Source organism: Capricornis sumatraensis, chromosome 1 (assembly GCF_032405125.1).
Source record: "Capricornis sumatraensis isolate serow.1 chromosome 1, serow.2, whole genome shotgun sequence".
Classification (NCBI taxonomy): domain Eukaryota; kingdom Metazoa; phylum Chordata; class Mammalia; order Artiodactyla; family Bovidae; genus Capricornis; species Capricornis sumatraensis.
In genome coordinates this window covers 38,764,331-38,784,937 of record NC_091069.1, presented here as the reverse complement: position 1 = coordinate 38,784,937, position 20,607 = coordinate 38,764,331, and the positions used below count along the sequence as shown (strand labels likewise).

The 20,607-nt window shown below is 41.2% G+C and overlaps 1 protein-coding gene across 4 annotated transcripts in view; it reads right to left on the bottom strand.

Annotated features, from left to right (window-relative positions):
- AAK1 (AP2 associated kinase 1) overlaps positions 1 to 20,607 on the bottom strand; it is a 162,503-nt gene that overhangs the window by 17,724 nt on the left and 124,172 nt on the right. For 2 of the 4 annotated variants that reach the window (XM_068975790.1, XM_068975795.1), the window contains exons 13-16: positions 18,123 to 18,352; positions 16,567 to 16,724; positions 15,073 to 15,177; positions 9,294 to 9,389 (exon numbers count right to left, since the gene is read on the bottom strand). In XM_068975790.1, coding sequence (XP_068831891.1) covers positions 9,294 to 9,389; positions 15,073 to 15,177; positions 16,567 to 16,724; positions 18,123 to 18,352 — 589 coding nt within the window. Of the gene's footprint in view, positions 1 to 9,293; positions 9,390 to 15,072; positions 15,178 to 16,566; positions 16,725 to 18,122; positions 18,356 to 20,607 lie in introns of all 4 variants that reach the window. The other 2 variants (XM_068975781.1, XM_068975772.1) reach the window with 2 other exon arrangements.

Here is a 20,607-nt window from a genome sequence, read left to right as displayed (position 1 = left end):
GATACCTAATTTATATTGAAGGAAGGAAGGAAAGAGGAAAGAAAGCAGCTTCTGAGTAGTAGAGGACAAAATTCAGGGTTCTAACCAAGTGCACGAACATAAAAACATCAGCATTACTCTTGAACTATACATGACATGGTGAGAAAAGATGTTTAAAGTATCTTGGGCAATTTTGTGCATACTGGCAAAAGTAAGATGGTTCTCCCCCAAAATCTAATTTTTCATTATTCTGAGCACTGGTTTTGGTTTTATTCCCTCCTAACAAGGACCTTTCACGTTAAAAAAAAAAAAGTGATGATCTGCTTTTTTCACTTCTAGCACTCAGACATTTGCAATCTTATGAAGTCCTGGATAAAAGATAAAGAGCCCACGTCTTGTTTTTCTTTCACCGGAGGACTGTTTGTCTTAGCCTGTCCAGTGAGTGGGTGTGACTCTGGGGCTGTTCCTGAAACGGATCTCCTTACCTGTAAAATGCAGACACCTACTCCCCAACCTTTTCGTATTCACTCAAACATCATCTCTAAGCCTTTCCCCACACTCTCTGTCACAGTAGGAACTTTCTGGAACACTCTGCTTTCACTTCTCTTATAGCCCTTGAAGGCAGGGAAGGTAGATTCTTAATTTCTGATCCCCAGTCCCCGGTTCCCTCTCGTCCTCTGTCACATCTCTGCCTTTCGGCTTCATTGGAGAGGTGGGGAGAACAGAGGATCGACGGCAGAAAGGCAGGTCCTTCAACAAGAATCTAATTTTTTATTAGCCATTAGCAAAAAGCATGAGAGGGTAAAAGAAACCTGTGCGCGTGCATGCATATGTGTGTTTATGGTGAGATAGAATGGGGTGGGGGTGGGTTAAATGGCCATGTTTAAGGAGGCTTCTTTATTGACCAAACCTCAAAGTAAACAGGCTGCTCACACAGATAACCTGTATGGTCACTGCTACTTAAGAATATTCAAATATGGGAACTAGGGAGGGAGAAGCAGGGATCAGAGTTAAAACTAGGCAGAAAACACAGAGTGAGAGTCCAGGCCACAGCCTGTGCAGAAACAGCTCCTTTCACTACCAGCACTCTTGCAGAGAGAGTGGGCAGTCCATTACTCAGTGCTATTTTAACAAAGGTTGTTGCCTGCATTTGCAGAGTTCAATGCCAAACATTCTCATTCATTATTCACAAAACCCCCTGGGGTTTGGGAATATCCATGCAACTGAGAATGGACATCAGAGACCTTGAGAATGTGTGACCTGTCCAAAGTCACAGATGGGACATGGCAGAGCCTGGACTTGACTTCAAACTTTCCTCCCCATGCCGCACAAAGGGTCTGCCTAGCTTCATAACCAGAAGAGAAAGGGTTTTCACAGACATGGGCTCATGCACAATGGTCAAGTTACAAAAGATATGTTAACACTGTAAGGAACTTCAGATCTTATCCAATTAGCCTTCTCATTTGCAGATGAGCAAACAGCTTCAGAAACGTGAAGCCAATTGCCTAAGATCTTCTAGCAAGTAAGTCACAGAATTAGCTAGGACTAGGACCCAGATCTTTACGTACAGAGATTCATCCTTCTGGTTTAACTAAGGCTTCGACTGCTTTAAAGTGTACAGACTCAGGATTTGCCTGGTGGTCCAATGGTTAAGAATCCGCCTACTAATGTGGGGGACATGGGTTCAATCTATATCAGGGAACTAAGATCCCACATACTTCAGGGCAACTAAGCCTGTGTTCTGCAACTACTGAGCCCTCATGCTGCAACTATTGAAGCCTACACGCCTACAGCCCATGCTCTGCAACAAGAGAGGCCAGTGCCATGAGAAGCCCACGCACTTCAACTAGAGAGCAGGCCCCACTCGCCACAACTAGAGAAAAAGCCTGCACAAAGCAGTGAAGATGCAGCACAGCCATAAATGAAAGTGTACAGACTCCTAGAAGATAAACTTTAAACTGTTACCGGTCATTACTGGTCACTGTAAACGGAGAAATCGACGAGAAACTAAAAGAAAAGCTACAGGAGGCTGACAGCCTCTAAACCACAGCCTAGACGCCTCCCAAGTGTACCAAGGTCTGGTTTTGATATCCCTCACTTTACAAATTATCGCCTTTCTCACATTTTTATAAAAACACTCTGAGGCTGTATATCATGACAGAGGAAAGAGGAGAGGGTGGTGAATCTAGGAAACTGTGTGGGAAGTATTCTTTAGGATTCAAAAGCTTATGACCAAGTCCCACACCAACATATGACTTGCTGCCATCTAATAAACAAAGACTTCTATAGTTTTACTTGAATGATGGGAAGTGGCTTCCCTGGGAGCAAAACCAAAACCCAAATTCTGGGACAGCTCATACCCGAAATGCATAGAGGCTCACACTCTATTTCTCAATTACACAAAGTGACAGACCAGTGAAACCAAGAAATAATTCATAAATTGCATTTTGCAACGACTGAATCCTCCTAAGAAACATTTTACAAGAGTTTTCAATATCTTCTGTGTTAGAATCAAAAGTCCATGACTCCATCTTACTCCAGTATGTGTGAAAAGCAGTGGACAATTATGAACAGAAGAAAATGATCCAGTTTTATATCAGTTCCTAGGCTGACTCTGATATTTTCAGATCTGGCTTCCGATTCTACATGTGTGTTGGAGGGAGAGGGGAGAAAATTCCTGGATTTGGGGAGGTTATTATTTATTTAATCTCTGATTGTGATACTGTACATTTTCAGCTGGAGTCTGCAAAATACTCTCAAATAAATAAGCAACATGAAAGAGCCAAAGGGCCTGAGTTTACATTAGTTACCTAATTTTTCTAAGCATCAGTTTTCTCACCTGTAGATACAGGATAAGAGGTTGTCAGGATTAAATGGGCATATTTATTAGAAATTAATGTGTCTGTGTGTTTATAAATGGAAATACTTAGCACATAAAAGAGGATTAATGTCTCTTTTAAGTAACAGGACTAGATGAGGTGTGAGATTACAGTAGTGAAAATGGGTGAAATTCTAGAATTTTCTCAAATGCCTTGGTTTGAGAATAGAATAAGCAGAATTCCTTGAATAATGTGAAGTGGGAGGTGGAGGCAGCATGTACAGAGGAAAAACAGGTGAGGGAAGTGGGAGTAGGGTTCAAGGTGGAGAGGACACATGTATGCCTGTGGCCAATTCATGTCAATGTATGGCAGAAACCATCACAATAAAGTAATTATCCTCTAATTAAAACAAATAAATTGATTTTTAAAAAAGAATAACATTAAAGGTAAAAAAAAAGAGCCAGGGGACCTGGGTTCTGCACAAAGTATGTGTGGCACTTTGGGCAAATCTTTGGAAGGAATGATGCTAATGCTGAAACTCCAGTACTTTGGCCACCTCATGAGAAGAGTTGACTCACTGGAAAAGACTCTGATGCTGGGAGGGATTGGGGGCAGGAGGAGAAGGGGACGACAGAGGATGAGATGGCTGGATGGCATCACTGACTCGATGGATGTGAGTCTGAGTGAACTCCGGGAGCTGGTGATGGACAGGGAGGCCTGGCGTGCTGCGATTCATGGGGTCGCAAAGAGTCGGACACGACTGAGCGACTGAACTGAACTGAACCTGGGCAAATCACTGTCTCTCTCTGGATCTAAGTCTTCCCACTGATAAAATGAAGATAAACTTAAAGATGCTATCAACCTCTAAAAGTTTAATCATATAATGTGAGCGGAAAATCAGGAAGTAGGAACTGGTTGCTTAGAAGACAGATAGCTGAATGATGACACTGGAGCTCTGAACTGGTACTGACGGCAGGAGCTAAAATGAGTGGCCCCACGGTGGCAGGTTTTGGGCAATGCAGAGAGCTGTTCATTGTGCAAACTCAGCTCAGACATGCCCAGCCAGGTAAACAGGGGGATGAGGCTGGGGGGAATATCTAAGCTAGCTTCTCATTTGAAAAAATAACAAATTGCAATTGCTTTTTTTTTTACCTTAGTGTAAAAATAATATGTTGACTGTATAGAATTTGGGAAATATACATAAGCTACAGGATAAAAGTAAAATTACCTCAAATTTCCCTTGTAGAGATAGCCACTGTTAAGTGTTTTTTGGGAAGATCTATTTATTTCTGGCTGCCCGGGGTCTTCGTTGCTGCACAAGCTTTTTTTCTAGTTGTGGCAAGTAGGGGCTACTCCACCTGCAGTGCGCAGGCTTCTCATTGCAGTAGTTTCTCTTGTTGTGGAGCACAGGCTCTGGGACACGTGGCTTCAGCAGTTGCAGCATGTGGGCTCAGCAGTTGTGGCTCCCGGGCTCTAGAGGACAGGCTCAGTAGTTGGGGCTCACAAACTTTGTTGCTCTCCCTGACCAGGGATCAAACCAGTGTCTCTTGCATTGCAAGGCAGAGTCTTAACCACTGGATCACCAGGGAAGCTCAACTGTTGAGTTTTAAACAAATACTCTTTCATTCTTTTCCTATATAAACTGATTGTTCAACGAATATTTAAGCATACTCATGTCTTCATGGAGATAATGTATTAGAAAGGAACTGCTAAGTCAATAAGGAAGTAAAACCTCAAAGACCATGCTGTCCACCCCGAGAGCTGTACTAACGATGTTCCCACGAGCAGGATTAGAGTGTGTCCATTTTCTGATCCCTTCACTAAGCCTGAGGCACTGGCTTATTTCCATCTTTACCAAGCTGACAGAAGAAGCTGCAGCACCTCACTGCTTTATAACTGGTATATTATATATACCAATTAAATGATAGTAAACTTAAAAAAAATATTACTCACTGATAATTCATACTTTGTCTTTTATGAATTGTCTGCTCCTATTTTTCCATTGGTGGTATTTTCCTACCACATTCTCAGTACTATAATCAGTTCTTTCCCAAGTCTCTAGGGTTCTCAAAAATGAGTCAGGTTAAGTGCTTGGAAAAGCACTCAAATCATAGTTAAAAGACTGAGAAGGTAGACTGCTAAAGAAAAACGGATGCAGAATTAGTTATCCTGAACAGTGGAAACCAAGACTGCTTTTGAAGGAGAGGACTGTTAGAACTCTGAAATGAAGGAGGGAGTGAAAGGATCTTCTCTGAGCACCACCCCTCTCCTTAAAAGTCAGTCAAATGGCGTCAGGGACTAGGAGAAGAAAGGAGAAGGCAACTGCTGGAGTTGGAGGCAGGAATTCATCCATTTCAGATGTAGATCCCTCTCCTCTCAAGGCTTAGTTATGGAAAACATATATCACAAAAAGGGTAATAAATTCTTCATAAACCAGTCTAAGGACAGATAATCAGAACCACTTTCTGGCATGAGACCAGGGAATACTGCAAGTTGTAAAATTTCTCTCTTAAAATCTCAAAAATGAGGATAGATATCTATTTATATAGGCTAGTAAAACTAAGGGCTTGCTCAGGGCCCATTCCAACCCTAATCAGAAATAGGACCACGAGGAATAAAGCAGATTGAACTTAAGACAGAGAAGAGCCAGATGCAAGCCTCATCAAAAAAGCTGATATGGCTGCTACAGCTTTGTGGTTTTGGAAATTGTATGTCTTGTCTGACTTCGGGTGTGAGCCCTGAAGTCTTGTAACAAGAGAAGCTGTTTTTAGAATTTAGCCACTCTAAACAGCTCCTATCACTGAGAAACCAGGCACTAAACTGCCTGTGACATCTGCACACTGGAATCAAAAGTCAATCTCCATGACCCATTCCAAGTCCATTTTAGAGAACTGAATCTGTGGGAAGAAAAACTTTCCCTCCAGAGTAAAGACACACACTCTGATCTACTTTGGACCTTTTAATATCGCAAGATAGATAGCAGGAGGAAGTGAGGAAGATGCCAAGCAAACAGCTCTGAGAAGAATGCCAATCTTAACAACAAACCACTAAGGAAATGCAGCTTCTCTTGCCTGCTTGTCGAAAGAAGACAGAGGGCTGTAAGCCAAGAAGTATTTTTTTTTTTAAGTTATTAATTCTAGGAAGTAGCGTTCATAGGGCAACTAATGCGTTCTTGCTTAGTCTTGTGGAACACTGATGTCAAAAGCTCAGTATGAAGGGGTTGCTATAAAAATCCTTTCCTCAAATTTTGAGCACTGCTGGCAGAAATGTAAAGATGTATAGTCACTGTGGAAAACAGTACGGCAGTTCCTCAGAAAATTAAAAACAGATTTACCATACGTCCTAGTAATTCTATTTTCGGGTACATACCCTAAAGAATCTTGAGTTTTGAAGAGATATTTGCATAGTCATGTTCACCGAAGCATTATCCACAACAGAATAAGACAGAAGCAAACCATGTGTCAACTGACGGATGGATGAACAAAACACAATAGAATATTATTCAGCCTTAAGAAGAAGGGCAATTCTGACATATGCTACAATATGGATGAACCATGAAGCATTATGTCATGTGAAATGTTAGTCACTCAGTCATGTCTAACTCTTTGCAACCCCATGGACAGCAGCCTGCCAGTCTCCTCTGTCCATGGAATTTTTCAGGCAAGAACAGGGTTGGAGTGATTTGACCAAAACCACCTAGCTACTAAGTAGCTAGAACCAAGCTCTTACATGTCCAAATCAGTTCCTGTATTTCCCTAAACCTTAAGTTGAGCTCTCTAGTCAAAGGCCTGATTGATCTGGGATGGATGCAAAGGAGACCACTAGCTGCCTTGGGCTATGGGCCAATAAAGAGCAAGGAGCTCAATCACACAGAATTAGGGTCTCCCTTCCTCACTCACAAGGCAAGAGACCGCGTGACACACCCACCCATCTGTATTATCTGTAGGCTCAAAGGACATTATATGTGTAAACATTTAAAGAGCATAAAATAAATGTCAAGACACAAAAGACACAGTTGTCAGGAGACTGAGGTTCCATGACTCTCACCACCAGGAAGGATGAGTGTGGGAGGGGAAAGCAGGTATGTAAAACCAACCAACCAATACACCTGACCAGTGTCCCCCATGGGGTGGAGAGAGTGACCAACTGCTTGCTTTGAGGGGCAGGAGACAAACCCGCAGTCTGCCTCAGGACCAGAGACCCTAAATTCTCAGCCCTTTCCTCACTGGAGTATTTCGAGATGCTGCGGAAGGATATGGGGATAAAGAGCTATAACTGAATGCTCAGTGTGCCACAGGCTGGGCATTGAAGTAAATGGAATATTCGGAGACACAACGGTCACGTGCCATCCTTAGCCCAAATTCCAGACAGCATCATGAAAAAAGGGAACTGAGGATCTGCTGAGCTTAGCTACTACTTTCATCCAGGGGTTTGCCAGCTTCCTGACATGTGGGCTGTGGGCTGTTTATATCTCCTCAAACAGTGGGTAGCAGGCCTGGATCGGGGTTGGCAGAGTCACACATGGAAGGCTATGGAGCTAGGAGTCTGGGGTTTGGTGTTTGGGGACAGGAATGGAGAGTAATGGGACCGCCAAAAGCCTTTCAGCCTCAGGTTTTATTTAATTTATTCATTTGATCTGCAAATACTCAGTGAGTGCCAGCTATGCCCAGCAGTATTCCCGACAGTACACTGGCAGTACAATGCAAATAAGACAGACAAGGTCCCTCCCTTAGGACCTGACGTTCTGGTGGGGACTGAACAAGCAAACAAGAGGCAATGAAGAAGCAAAAAGAGACGATGTCACAGTAAGTGCTATGAAGAATGAAGCCAGGGAGTGTGAGTGACAGTGCCCACAGGACCACACGGCCTCACTGAGAAGACAGCATTTAAGCTCAAGACCCAAATGTCGACTGACAAGAAGGAAAACCTTTCCAAGCAGAGTACCAGAAAGTGCAAAGGCCCTGGGGTGGGAATCAGGTCAGCTTACTGAAGGAAGAACTGAGGGGATGAATGCTCTTCAGCTAAGGGCAGAGAGGCAGCCAAGGGCCAGAATCATCAGGGCTTTGTGGGTGTGGTAAGAAGCCTGGATTTTTTTGCTCAGTGATTTGAGAATTCAAAGGAGTAACATGTATGATTTATGCTTTCATCCTCTGGCTTGTGCCAAGAGGCCACCCTTCCAGCTTCTGCAGCTCATGGGCTATCTGGGTAAGAACAAGGCATGAACCTGACGGGGCATCTGCTTGAAACTGGCCTGTCTAGGCCCTGCCAGGCATACCTGAAAGATGCAACAAAGAAAAGGACCTCTATTTGACACCTTTCTTCTCATTTCTTTAACTACCCGACCTGAATCATTTCTTACTGATTTTAAGTATTTTTGACCTACCTCCAGGTCCAGCCAGTTACACACAATACTACCTGATTAAGGCAAATTTCTGCTTCTTCTTAGAAGGGTCAACAAACTAGCTAAAGAAATAAAAACTATCTTGGTACCCAAGCTGTGGGTCTGTTTTGTAAGTAGAGGATTTCCATATCACAATCCCTTCCAATTGTGAAGCAATCAATCAAATAAATCCCTCTGACGTTTTGGGAGAGAAGAAAAAATCAAGCAGATTCTTTTAGTTCAAGGAATCAACAGGAGTAGTAAGAATGAGGAAAAAGAAAAACTATCAATAGCAAAATGACTGCCAGTTATTTCTAAGGGGCTGGATCTATTTGCTTTTTGAAAGGGACTGATCAAGAAGGAAAGGGCAACTTCTGTCCCTCACATTGTGCGCCTCTTCCCCTAAAAGGATGAGGAGGGGAGCAAAGAAATCTTTGGCATCATGAACTCTAACTGGAAAGCATCCAAGCATTGTTTTGAAAGCTGTTTCAATCAGACCATGCTAACTGTTTCTTACTTTTTTAGACTGCTTACTTAAAAATCAGTACATGGCAGATTGTAGGGGAGATGAGAACTACTTATCTTGATGATGAAAAGTCAAGTTCAGATAGTGGAAAGTAGTGGAACCTAGGTCTCCAGACTCACATTCCCTATCAAATTTTATTACGTATTTTTGTCTTATAAAAATAAAAGCACATTAGAACAAAACAGGAAGTCACTCATAATGCAATCAGTATACTATACTATTACGATTTTATTCCTTCTATCATGTGCTTGTAAGTACACCCCCCCCCCCCAACACTGTTATCATCACACTGGACTAAAAGTTCTTTGCAATACACAGGCCCTTTACATTACCATTAACACAGTCAAGGATATGAAACTTAACACTGATATGATGTGGAATACAATTTGGTATAATTTGAGCTGAATTTACTGTCTTTGCTAAGGATAAGTGCCTTCCAAGTGAATTTTGTCCCTTTTATTGAGACACAGTAGAAATATACAACAGTACCTATTATTAGGTCTTGGACTGCAGGTTGTTCTCACAGTGTTTAAAACAGAACTCTCAAGAGGCCCTGCGATGTAACTTAACTTCAGTTTTATTTACCTACCTGGTGCATCAGGTACTTGAAGAGGAATGAAAGGATCAGATACACTTAGAAGAGGAAGGCTAGAATCCACAGTCTGCCCACCCTTCCTTTTTTCAGCTGGAGTTGGATGGAAGGGAAAGACGGGTCAAGGAGACAGGGAGAAAAGAGAAAAGCAGAAAACATCAAGTAAATCTAGATGTATTTACCATCTATTAACCCAACTCACATTATAAAGTAAGTCTAAATTTAGAGGCAGAATAAAGAGAAATGAGTGTATATAATTCAGTGTAATAGCAAATGTATGAGATATACACTCTGGTCCTTACAGCACAGTCTGAGATGCAGTTAATGATAAAACTAGGACAGCTGTACATCTGAAATCTTTCTTCTTCCTTAGATACTGCAGTCTAGTGATCTCTTTTAGAATTCCTACAGCAACACTAGCCCTATCACCCATTTTGGTAGGTAAACAAATTCTATTGTGTAATCTAGAATATGTGTATAGGTACTTCCTTTGTACCCATTTCCCTCTTGAGGTTCTTTAGGGACTGAATCCTATTCTATCACCAAATGTCTAATGTAATGCTAGGCAAACAGAGAGACAGAAACTGATTTCTTGCTTATTACAAGGTTAGACAAGCCCTAACCTCTGGACAACCTTTACCATACTATTGGCATTCATTCTGTATTTGGCAAACTTATAGATTTACAAAAAATCTATACACCTTAAGGAATACCAGAGCTTGAAGGGATCTCAGGATTTTCTAGCACAATTTTCTTATTTTTCAGAAGAGAAAATGAAGCCCAGAAGTTAAGAGACTAACCAGAGGTCCACCAGCAGACCCATGATCAAAACACAGGTCTCCTAGTGCCTACTTTACCATGTTGTACCTTGCATTTTAATTATCAGTTTGTTTCTGAATTAAAATCTAATCTAGCCTTTTATAAAGTGGATGTACAAACAGTTTTAACTTTCAAATAATTATAGACTCATAGGAAGTTGCAGTACATAGGACCCTGTGAACCAGCTTCCCCCAGTGGCGAGTTCTTATAACTGTAGTTCATTATCAAGGCTGGTGCAATTCTGTTGCACCTCTATCCCATTTATACAAGTTTTCACATGTATTCATTTGTGTGTATGGGTGTGTATATATATAGTTCCTTGCAATTTGATTCTATGTATAAAGTAGTCTAAGTACCACAACAATGATACACAACTGTTCTATCAAACAAAAATCTTCCCTGTACTCCACTATAGCCACATCCACTCCTTACTCTTCTCCTAATCTAATTTTGTCATTTTGAGAATATCATTAAAGTGGGCTATTTTTAAAAAAGAGGTACAAGGTCAAGTTTTAATCATCTGCCCATTTCTCCTCTAATGTATGGACATAGTTTAGTAACATTTTTGCAGCTTTTACCATAAAAATGTTGATGATAACCCTTGTGTCATTCTCCCCAACTCATTGCCACATTTCCTGCTTAGCTCCTCCCTTGGTTGGTTAGAAGGTTTAAAATCAGTGAACCATCTGAGCTTGATTAGAAACCTTCCAGAAAATATTGCCACCCTGCACTTCATACAAATGGGGACATATCCATTTCTGGGACTTAGATATAATTTTCTTTCACTTGTAAAGAATGAAGAGTCTTCTTCATTCACACTACAAATATGAACACAGAGAAAATACCAAATGTTCATAGAAAAATGCTGCATAAACTGAGGGAAAAAGATGTCTGTAATGTCTGCAAAAGCTTAGTGTCATTGATTTATAAGATTTCTGAGATGTGTTTATGACTACAGTTACTGTGCTGGGCTGCTCAGGTACAAATCTCTACTTTGTCATTCTCCACGTGGGACATTGGGCAGGTCACTCAGGCTCTTGTGGGCTGTTGTGAGGGATCACTGGAGATAAAGCGAATAAAAGCACTTACTGCGCTTAGTGTGTAGCATGTATTCAACATATGTTCACTGTTATTACTGCCCTAATTTTACTCAAATATGTGTTTTCTAATTGTTGGGCCTTTAAAAAAACTGCCATTTACAGTCTTCAAAGTAAGCATAAAGGGGAGAAGACACAAAAATAAAAACAAAAAACAACTCTTTAAAAAAAGTTTATACAGACAAACAACAAAACATAAGATATATAATAAGTTAGAATTAGGCATTAAAACTGGAAGTGGATGGAAAATGATTAGGAAGCTTTGTCATTAACATTGATGAATCCAAGCTCCTATCCTTTGGCAGAAAGCAACTCCTTTCTTTCATTCAACAAGACTGTACTGAGCCTAGCAGTGTACTAAATGCTGGGATTCAGCAACAAGAAGACTCTCCTAGAGCTATTCCACGACCCTCTTTTCCTACCCACACCATAACTGGTCATCACCGTGATGTTTCATCTCAAGGACAATGACCAATTCTTTATACATTTGGTATAGTCAAACTAAATATCCAACCCTGAGCACTGTAAACCAGACCAAAATACCAATAAACTGAAAAATTCTACAGACCAGACAACAAAGCTAAAAATAAAAAATAATGCACAAAAAGTTTTAACTATTTAATATTTGAAGTATACACCTTCCAAATAACTCAAATGCCTATTTCAAAATATTAACACTGAAAACATCATATGAAGACTTATGAGATACAGTTAAAACTTGAGTTTTTTCTTACAAGGGAAACACACAGCTATTAGAAAGCACTCTCAATAACAGTGTAATCCTCAAAAGTTGGGGTAGGGTGGGCAACTGGAGCAAGGAGACAAGGGAGTAATAAATTATGGGTGAAAAAGTCTTCCTGGAGATTACAGTCTCCCTCCCCACACTCAAGCTGGTTGAAAATCTCTCTTATATTGAGAGAAAAATTCTAAATTTTTTTTTCTAAGAATTAAAAAATTTACTATGTATTGATGTTTGAAATCAGCAAAGTGAGCCTAAAAAAGGGAACTGCAATCAAAAAGATAACAGCAACAGTCAAAGAATTAGAAGACAGAAAAACAGTTCTATAGAGTTGTCTTTGAAAGATAATAAAACAGCAAATCTCTAATTAGAGTTACCAAGAAAAAGAGAAACACAAATGCACATAATAAAACTGGTGTATACCAAGAAAATACTACAGAAGATTTCAATATACTCTTCCATCTTCCTGAAAAATTTTTTGAAACTATAGACAATTTTCTAGGAAAATATTACTAAATTTGCCTTATTATGAGGCAGAAAACCTGAGAGAGGAAGTTCTAGAGCCAAATGTGAGGACACTAACTGTCCTAACTCTGCTACTTACTAGCTATGCGACTCTGGGAAAGAGACTAGTCTGTACTCAGTCACCTCAACCGTAACTGATATGCAGATGGTATGGCAACCCTCGAGGGTTGTCGAGAGAGTCAGATGAGATAACACTTATATAGGACAAATGACAAACTGGCAGGAATGCCTACAACATATGACACATGAAGCACTCTTACATATTAATAAAAACAAAACAAACACAGAACAACAACAACAAAAAGGACACGAACAACACAAATCCCAAAAGTAATACAAATGGCCAGTAAACAGTGTCCTCTATCTAAAACCTCTAAGCTGGTCTGGGTGGGAAAATGACGTGAAAATTACTTTCATCTATTGTTAATTGAAATAAAATTTGATTAGCATTCTTGGAAAGTGATTTGGAAATAGGTACCATAAAGCCTTAAACATATATATATCTGTTGATTTAGCAAATAATCTCCTACAAGTTACCTTAAGGAAATGGTAAAGGATATAAATAAAAAATTAGCTTCAGGAATGTTTATGTGGTGAAAATTAGTAACAACCTAGGTATTCGTCAGGAAAAGGAAATGGCAACCCACTCCAGTATTCTTGCCTGGAGAATCCCAGGGACGGGGGAGCCTGCTGGGCTGCCGTCTATGAGGTCGCACAGAGTTGGACACAACTGATGCGACTGAGCAGCAGCAGCAGCAGCAGCAAGTATTCGTCAAAAGTGATGTTAAATACAATGCTATTATTCTTCCATTAAACATTGTGTTGTAGACTAATATTTATCAACATGGAAAACTAATTCCCATACAATGTACATAAAATGAATAACTAACTGGGCAACAGAAAGCTCCTCCATAGCAATAACTACCTCTGTCGTTACAGAGGCCATATTATCACAATGCGACTAAAATGTATCTTAAGTAACTTTAGGGTAAAGAAATAAAAACTTAAATTTAAAAACGTCCAGAAAACAAGAATAAGAGAGCTGCTGCCGCTGCTGCGTCGCTTCAGTCGTGTCCAACTCTGTGCGACCCCACAGACAGCAGCCACCAGGCTCCCCCGTCCCTGGGATTCTCCAGGCAAGAACACTGGAGTGAGGTGCCATTGCCTTCTCCAATGCACGAAAGTGAAAAGTGAAAGTGAAGTCACTCAGTTGTGTCTGACTCTTAGCGACCCCATGGACTGCAGCCTGCCAGGCTTCTCCATCCATGGGATTTTCCAGGCAAGAGTACTCATTACATATTAAATATTACGGAATGACAGCAAAAGTTCTAATAAATAAATTTATGAGGTTAGAAAAACTACTAACACACATAAAGAAAGCAGGAAGAAAGAATATAGAGTTAAAAGCAGTAATTAATCAATATAATTCAAAAGATCAATTTTGAAGGATCAGATTTCACATCCTACAAAGAACATAGTCAAAACCTCACATCCATTGCTGAGGAATTTATAACAGTAAAATGTCAACATAAAATTAATGTTTAAGAAAGAGGTACTTGGTTAAATATACTAGGATATATCCATATAAAGGAATTTTATGTAGACAATTTAAAAGTTACATTTGAGGAGTTTCTTTAATGATATAAGGGGGAAAATGCTAAATTTTTAAAGTAAAAATCAGGCTTTAAAATGTGACTATAAAAATGTATGTTGGAGTCATAAACTGAGGGTGAAAATTGTGTACAAAACAGTGGACACTTGTGTGTTCATAAAGAAGAAGATCCATAACTTTCCTCAGATTCTCAAAAGATCTCTGTGACCCTAAAAGGATTAAATGCTACTAGCCGGATGGCATCACTGACTCAATGGACTTGAGTCTGAGTGAACTCCAGGAGTTGGTGATGGACAGGGAGGCCTGGTGTGCTGCGATTCATGGGGTCGCAGAGTCGGACACGACCGAGCGACTGAATTGAATTGAACAGACATCAAAATTGTATCCAAAATGGTATTTCTTGTGTTAATTTCTTGGGGATGTGATCATGGGGCTTTTAACTTTCTTCTCTATGCTTTCCTATAAATTACTAAATAAAATATATTGTTTATTAATAAAAGGGAACATTAGGTTTTTATTATTACTTCAAGATTTTTTTAAAAGTCTCATTTAAAAAGACCTCTCTCCCTCTCCAGAAGCATAGACACACATGCACAAAAATCAGCAGAAGCAGAATCTCAGATACAGGACAGAACATCTAATTCTTAGAATCCTCCAAGCCATTCCAAAGAACCTAAGCAATTACAAGACAGTAACAGAGTGATGTTTCTGAAATTTAGAAATATTTGCTTAAAAATATGTCTATGGACTTGAGAGAACAAATCCTGTATATTACTGCCAGATCATTCTGACAATCTAGTTCAAAGTAACTCTAGATCATTTTTCAACCCCCATCTTTTTTTAGCAAATCTTTTGAAGGAAGGAAAATACGTAAGCCCCAGGATCTGGGGCTCGCTGGCATGCTAGGGTCATCTGTGGACTGGAAACCAGTAGTGGAAGGTGACGACAGTGAAGTCTTGAGTTACAGGCATCTGCCATACTAACCAGTTCCAGCGGAAAATGAGGGAGCAGCAAAAGCATCACCTTGGGTTGGTTGAAAGCCTGGGATCAAACTCTCAGCAGAGCCTCCAAGCTTCTCAGGATATTTGCCTGGAGGGACAAAACACCACTCAGTTCATCCCAGGAGAATCCCACAATGCACACCCAGGCAGGAGGTGAAGGGCATCCACCAAACTGACATCTACTCTTGACTACTTGACTATTTTTACCGCAGAAAGGCAACACCTTGGCTATTCTAGGTCCTTATCTAGCCACTGCAGTAACTGAGAAACAGCTGAGGAAAGAAAGGAAGTCTAAAGCCCTAAAGCTTGAGCATATTACTCACAGCAGAATGCCTTCAGCCTTCACACTTAGTCCATTTATCTCTACATAATTCTAATGAGTGTGATGATCTGTTTTCCACATTAGAAGCAGTTAGGAGAGCGAGTGAGAAGAAAGATGGCAGTAGTGAGATGCTATGAGGAATGGGCACAATGACAACAGCTTAATGTAAAAGCCAACAGCTGAATAACAAGAAGAGTGACAGGAAATTATTAAAAAATAGAGACAAGAAAAAAAAAGGGCAAGAAAGCATATGGATTTTGTTGTTGCTTAGTCGCTAAGTCGTGTTCAACTCTTTTCAACCTCATGGACTGTAGCTCTCCAGGCTCCTCTGTCCATGGAATTTTCCAGGCAAGAATACTGGAGTGGGTTGCCACTTCCTTCTCCAGGGAATCTTCCCAACCCGGAGATCAAACCTGCATCTCCTGCACTGGCAGGCAGATTCTTGAGCACCGAGCCACCAGGGAAGCCTACACTTATTTTAAATGACGTCCACAAAATAATGAAGCTAAAATGTTTGGTCAAAGCTCTTATCATTCACTCCGTTCTGATCATTCTTTTAGCCTGTGCTTTTGTTGACACTGAGGTACTTTTTTTTGAACTGTATCATACTGTAGAATTTTCCCCAGGGTATATACTGTTGTTTTTTGAAAAGAGAGAGAGAGAGAGAGTGTGTGTGTGTGTGTGTGTGTGTGTGTGTGTAGGCATCCTGCCTTTCAAATTAGCTGGTGGATTTGAGGGTGGAAACGGTACCTTCTACTTATTTGATCTCCTTGCCATGGTTAGTCAACAGGAGCAGAGAATTCTGATCACAAAGATTCAGTGAGGCCACACTCTCAGGGTGAGCAGTTATGATCCTCTGGGATAATACACCCACTTAGGACAAAGTGCCATTACACACCTCCAAAGAGTAAATGTGCTTGACGTCATACTGATCTCTGCTACCAAACCTGTCCTAAATGTTTCCGACTCTCCCTGCTGCCCCCACAACACAACCAGGATTTCCTGAGGACAAAAAGACTTCGGTGCTCTGGTGAAAACATAAATTGATTTGCACACATACTTCAAAGTCAAGTCTTGGGTCCAAGCCTACATTTTCACAGGCATATCCCTCTAGAATTAAGGTTCAATACCCTCAAAAAGATACTGATTACTCACCTTCCCCCAGCTTGGCAAAGTCCTTGTTTAGCAGTTCTTCAGCTGTGAGTTTGGAGAAATTGTCGTCATCAAAGGGATTCCATGTAGAACCTTCTGAAGGATTATAAACATTTTGCTGGGAGGCCCGAGGGGAGCCTGAAGGAGTGGTGGTTGCAGACCTAGGTAGGTTCCCACCCCCACGAAATAAAAAGACACATGAAGGTTGAAAAGGGTCAATCTATTCTTCTTGTTTCAAGATCAAATTATCTTCTAAGTCAAACCATTATCTTCCACAGTATTTTTCTAACAGGTCTTCCCGAGGCAATGGAAGTTTCCACAGATGCCCTTTCCACTGTCTGAAACAAACATCTCTCTTTATTTTGTGGTTAACTATCTCTTAATATTTCTTTAATCTCTCACTTATTAGATTTTTGGCTTCATCTGTGAGTTTTTTCATTCAGGATCCCAAACCAACCTGTTGCTGGGCTCGTGCATCCTGTGCTGACCGCTGTAACATTCACAACTGGCCCCAGAGGGGCTGAGGCCTATTCTGGCGGCCTCACATCTGTAAGGGTCCTGCATCAGTGGACACCATCACAGTTAAAGAGCAACAGGGACAGTTACCACCATCCTGGGCTCCTGCGTATCATTACCTAATTTCCTCTAAAGTCTCTCTTGATGCCCTTTACATTTAGCTAATGACTTAAAGATTTTTAACTTTAGTACATGGTTCCAAGAAAGTGGAGAAGGCAGTGGCAACCCACTCCAGTATTCTTGCCTGGAGAATCCCAGGGATGGGGGAGCCTGGCGGGCTGCCGTCTATGGGGTCGCACAGAGTCAGACATGACTGAAGCAACTTAGCAGCAGCAGCAGCAATGACTTAAAGATTTTTAACTTTAGTACATGGTTCCAAGAAAGTTGACGGTTTGACATTGCATTTATGCAACAAACACTCATTGCGATCTACTTGATGTCAGGCACAGAACCTGTCACCAGATTTACTAAGCTTGGTTAAACCATGGAACCATGGTGCTTGTTATGGACGAACCTACAGGCCAGGTCAGCTAGACACACAAACAAATGAGAATACAGTGTGATACATGCTCAAAAGACAGTTCAGACAAAATTATATATGGTACCAGAGGAAGGGTCAAAGAAAAAATAACCGAGTACGTGGATCTTAATGAACAAACAAGCATTTCCTAAGTGGACCAGAAGGAGAGTGGCAGTTCTACCAGTGTGATACAATAGGCTTTGATCTGTTAGCCAGTCAGTTCAGATATTATTCCACAGAAAATGGGGAGTCAAGAAAATGTTATTGGCATGGAGAGATTTGGTCAGATCAAGAATTTAGAGAACACTCTATACGGTATGGGATGGATGAGAGATTGAAACAGTGAGGCAAGTAAAAAATTATTTTTTAAGATCAGTCTGATCTATGCACTACAGGAAAATTCAGTTTCTTATTAAACCCAGACACGCACCCCTATACATACAGCTATACACAATTATGTACATAGCAAAAATTATACAGCAATGGCCCCCCAGCAGCCCTTGCCCACAGAAGCAATACATACTTGGACTTATTGAGACTGGCCTCAGCTGCAGCTGCTTGGAGCAGCTGGGTTGATTTGCTGGCAGGGACCCCAAAGACTGCGCTGTGGGTCACGTCGCTGAGAATTCGCCTGTGCCCGGCACGCTGGGCCTTGGGGGATGATGGAGGAGTGAGAGATCCAAGTTTCTGCCCCTGGATGGTAGGAGGTGGGGTTGTCTGAACCTTCGGCTGTTGTCTTCCTGGGGCCTGAATCTGCTAGGAAGAGAGATGAAAGTGTTCAAGAAAGGGGGGAGGGGTGGGGGAGGCGAGGAAAAACAAACAAGCAGACAAGTATAACAAAAAAAAATGCCATGTGAGAGCTAACATACGGCTCAAATGGCACAGTCTCAGTAACACCCAGATTGTCTAGGCTTCCTTGACAATCTGAGATGCAGCCTTGAACCTGATACCAACAGAGTACTTACCCGGTGCTTATATATACATTTCAGTCTTCATCAGCAATAATAAACAAGGTAACCATACGCAAGTTGACCCAAAGACTGCAGAAGTCATTCCTAGGTCTAAAGATCTAGAAAGTTTCCTAAAGGACAACTTTCTGCTTTCAAAATTTGTTCAGAATGCCTCCAAAGGGTAGGCTTCAAGCATTCCACTACCAGAGTCACAAGCCAACAAAGGCTCACCTCCAGCTAAAACACGTTTGAGCTGAATGAGTTCTGCTAAGAGATCCCTGACTTTCTGACAGAACACAGACTACTAGCTAGAAATAAGTGAGACAGAATTTCACTGTGATTAAGAAATGGCAGTTCTTTTTTGCTTTTGCTGTTAACACTCTGTTTCATTGATAGGATGGGTCTTATAGGATTCTGTTTCTGCAGTGACCTCTGAGAAAACGTAAGCATGGGGGCAGTTGGATTAATCTGTTACAACCTTCATTTTGGAAATGGCACCAAAGAACAAGATGGAGGATACAATAAGAAAAAAATTTTAAAGCCCTTGATGATGACTGACCTAATAATATGAGACATGGGCCTTTTTAAGAAGGAAGGCAGGATGCACTGTCACCACAGAAAAACAAACTGGAGGGAACATCCTTGTTCCCATGTGGTGAGTTTTTAAGCGTAAGCCACGATCTACAAAGTTCCATGTCAAGAAAATGATCAAATTAAAAAGGTTAAGATTAGTTTAGTCGCTCAGTCGAGTCCAACTCTTTGCAACCCCATGGACTGCAGTCTACCAGGCTCCTCTGTCCATGGGATTTTCCAGGCAAGAACACTGGAGTGGGTCGCCATTTCCTTCTCCAGAGGATCTTCCCGACCCAGGGATCGAACCCAGGTCTCCCACATTGTAGGCTTTACTGTCTGAGCCACCAGGGAAGTCTGAGGAACACCTAATCCTTTTCTTCCTGTTAATCCAGAGATAAAGGAATTTAAAACTATTCAATGCCTCAGGGGGTGAACTATCCCTTCCCTCCAGCCTCTCATCTCAGATTGGAGCTGTCCCTCCATGCTGCCGGTCAGCTCCTACATTCTATGTCTTCAAAGGTTGGCCCTGGGAGAGATTCCAGAAACTAGTGTCCAGCTACTTGGGTCAGGATGCTGATAGCCTGGGGGTTTCTGTCCTTATACTGACTCAGGCTTTAATTTTACTGAGGCAAGCTATGTGCATGTTAAGAGTACACAACCACTCGCCAACTGAATGAATGAAATAATATAAGGTTCTAATGTTGATCAAATTAAGGTCAGAGGGTAAAGCAGCTGACAGCATCTTTGAGAGAAAAGCAAAGTGCTCTGTGAAGCAGCCCAGAGCTCCACAACTTCCTCAGGGCTCCAGGAAGTAACAGCCAACCTAACTAAAGCCAGTCCCCGCAGGGACGAGAAGGGATTTAAGGACAGAACTAGATTTGCTTATTTCTTGGAGTTTAGGACATTCATTACTCTGAAAAGGGTACTTAACTGTTGAGGCCCTTTATTTTGAAGAGTCCAAAATACTGGGAGAACATTTTCCTTTCTTCTCGCCTATTATCTGTATGCACACACTGGAGAACACATGGTTCTGTCATGACGACACCTTATCCTATCACAGCTACCAATTCAAAGTGACTGCCACCCATCCCACAACAGCCTTATCGAGCAGTTTTATTTCCAATCAGAATCTCAAACTGAAGACTCAAGAGGGATCTTAAGACAGCATGGATTCCAACTCCCTCCTTTTAGAGATGATAAGACCAAAGCCCCCTGAGGTTAAGTGCTTGCTCAAGGTCACAGGGTCAATTGAGGGCAGAATCCATGTCTATAACTCAGGACTCTCTTTTTTGCACAATGATGCTTCCTCATCCAAAAATGAGATTATGGAGGAGGAGGAGGGAGACACATAACACAGGGGGAGAGAAGCAAGGTAGACTCAAGATGTCTATCTTGCCAAAGATTTTTTAAAAAGCAAAATACATAACTATGAAAGAAGTATAATCACATCAAGAAATATAAGAATATAGACAAGGGGAGAAAAAC